General features: G+C 31.4%; 1 protein-coding gene across 1 annotated transcript in view; it reads right to left on the reverse strand.

Moving 5' to 3' along the window:
• Window positions 1-228: 228 nt before the first annotated feature.
• LOC106874044 (uncharacterized) overlaps window positions 229-3,048 on the reverse strand; it is a 158,013-nt gene continuing 155,193 nt past the window's right edge. The window contains exon 2 of the mRNA XM_089364645.1: window positions 229-858. Within this exon, the coding sequence (XP_089220771.1) occupies window positions 839-858 (20 nt within the window). The 3' untranslated portion in view covers window positions 229-838. The remainder of the gene's footprint in view (window positions 859-3,048) is intronic.

A 3,048-nucleotide genomic window follows, 5' to 3' on the forward strand; every position in this document is an offset into this window, starting at 1 on the left:
TTTATTTTACAAATTCAGAAATGTGATAAAAAAAAAAAAAAAATTTTAAGTAATGAAAAGTAACACTTATTTTTCAAAGCTCCGGTTGTTAACTTTTTTTTACTGATTTTGTCGCATCATTTTGGCTATCGCATGTAATTGCAAAACATAAGGAAAACACAAAAAAACAAGACCAAACAAAAAAACAGCAAAACAATATTCAAAGATAGTAAAATAGGGAAGAAAGTTTTCTGGAAGTTACTAAGTTGCTCTTTGCAACCTAAAAATAAAAATAAAACCCCAAGACAAGCAGATCTAATAATGCAATAAGTGAAATGCAGTTATTGAAGAAAACTGAAATAAGAAAAATTGAATCACTACCTGACGACATTATTAAAAAGTGACATAAAGATATTTCCATGATCAAATATTTTTTATTGTAAATGGATGAATCAACGGATATCATCGAAGCAGGTAAAACGTGCATTTGTACTGGAATGCTGTTTTGATGATTGATTACATTGTTAAAGAAAATTTGAAAAAAAAAAAAAAAAAGATTGCCATTAAAAGGAAAATCTGATGAAAAGTTATTGACGAATCATTTAAAAAGAAGACAAATTTTACAGTTGATTATTTCAGAAGTTGGTATCAGCCGCTACAAGTGGTGAACTGAGGACGATCGCTGCAACTGCCAAAAAATCCAGAATTTCCGAATAATAGAGATAGCACTATATTACTTATCAACAAGTGTTGTACGAAAAGTCAGCAAAAAAATTAAAGAAGTGTTAAATATAGTACGAACAATTGTGACCTCATTTATGACGAAGTCTATCAAGACATTTCCTGAGAAGCATCGATTCTAGTCCTGGAGATTTGTCCCTGCAAACAAAAAAACTGTTGATAAAATAAAGAAAAGTGTTAGAATGATTACTGAAAATTTTGCCAGACATTGGGAACCGGACATCATAAATTGGTCATGAGATTTAACGTTTTAAACAGATGTGACAATCGTTTCAAATAATTAAGCCTTGAGTCGCAAGGGGAAAATAAGACCGTGATACTGCTTTGTAGATCAAAAAATAAGACCGTGTCACTGCTTTTTAGATAAAAAAATAAAACCATGACACTGCTTTGTAGATCAAAAAATAAGACTGTGACACTGCTTTGTACATAAAAAAATAAGACCGTGTCACTGCTTTGTAGATCAAGAAATAAGACCGTGGCACTGTTTTGTAGATAAAAAATAAGACTGGCGCTGCTTTGTAGATCAAAGAGCAAGACCGTGGCACTGCTTTCCTAGATGAAATGTTCGATCATTATTTTATAATTTGAAAAGTAACCAAAGAAACATTCGATTAAATTAACACTTATATAAATTCAAAATTCATATTAAAATTTATAGAAACTCTAGAACGGAATTGTTCAGTGGCTGGAGCGTCGAGCTCACAATCATGAAGTAGTGAGTTCTATTCCCGAAGCGGAATGTGTATTGTGTTCTTGAGCAAGACACTTTATTTCACGTTTCTCCAGTTCACTCATCCGTAGAAATGAGTTGCAACATCACTGGTGCGAAACTGCATCGGCCCCTTTGCCTTTCCCTTGGACAACATCGGTGGCATGTAGAGGGGAGGCTGCTACGCAGGGGTGACTGATGGTCTTCCATAAACAGACTTTGCTCGGACTTGTGCCTTGGAGGGTAACTTACTAGGTGTAATCCCTTGGTCATTCATGACCGAAAAGAGTCCTTTCCATGATTTTGATCAACTATAAACAATACTGACATTTTTCATATCTCTTCATCGAAGTTGATGTAGAAGAAATTAATGCAGGGACAGAAGTTACGTTCAACTGAAATTCGACAAATGTAGAACTGAATCAATTGTGCCACATTGCAAATCTTTTTAAGACGAAGACATTTAGATTTCAGTTGTTGGTATTTAGCTTCAGTTGATAAATAGCTTATTATCGAAAATATTGTATTGATATCGAATGTATATTTTCCTTCCACATATTTTGGTGAAGTATTATTCTTGCGCATAATGCATTAAAATCTAAAACAAGAAATGCTTCAACAAGCGAGCTCTAGAAAATTGCTTATGTCTGCGTTGTCAAATTGTATCGAAATAGGTGGTAGATTTGATTAAGCAATATTAGCTAAAAATACAAGCGTGGTTGATTCTTAAGTAAATATTAAAAAAAATATATCTATTCTTACAAATAAATGCATGCGATAAATAATTGGCGTACAATTGAGCCAGAGTTAATATTAAAAGATTAAATAAAATATTGTTGATTATTAGAGTAGATTTCTTGAATTCATTAACCACCATTTTAACAAGAATGATTTTTTAAAACTTTTAATTTTTGTTTGAGATGGAAAACTTTATTTTCTGCAGCTAACATGCAGCATTGACGTCTGACAGTTATATATAGATAGATTCAGGGCACACTTTTAGAAGGTACAGTACCAAGAACATAACTGCGATTATTTCAGTTGAATGAATCTTAATAAAAACACTAAAAATGTTTGGAGCCATTAAGAGATTATAAAATTAAAAATAGCTTTTCACTATCGAATGTTTGGGTGGCCTATGTAATTCCACGAAGCAACAAGATTGTACGAAAATAATGCAACACCTTAGGATTGTCTTACTTTAATAATTCTATCTAACTTTTATTTCATAACTATTTAAAATAACAATTGGAGCAAGATCATCATCATCATCATCATCGTCGTCGTCGTCATTAGCAACAGCAGCTGTATCATATAATTAGCTGACATACACTAGTTCTATTTTAGTAATAGATCGAAGGAATACATAAAGTCACATTTTAAATGACAACAAAATAGACAAATTCATAATATACAAAATCCAATTTAGCAAATACATTTATGTTAACGAAAGAAAATCGCAAGAAAAAAAATCTATCGTCTGCGCATAATAACTTGTAATAGAAATATATATTTATATTAAGGTAAAGGACAACATCAAAGTAGTTTTTATTAATGCAGATTTATAGTTTTTAGTAAGAAAGTATTGGATATTGAATAAGTAAATAAATTTATTG

Source organism: Octopus bimaculoides, chromosome 16 (genome assembly GCF_046866305.1).
Source record: "Octopus bimaculoides isolate indiv1 chromosome 16, ASM4686630v1, whole genome shotgun sequence".
NCBI lineage: Eukaryota > Metazoa > Mollusca > Cephalopoda > Octopoda > Octopodidae > Octopus > Octopus bimaculoides.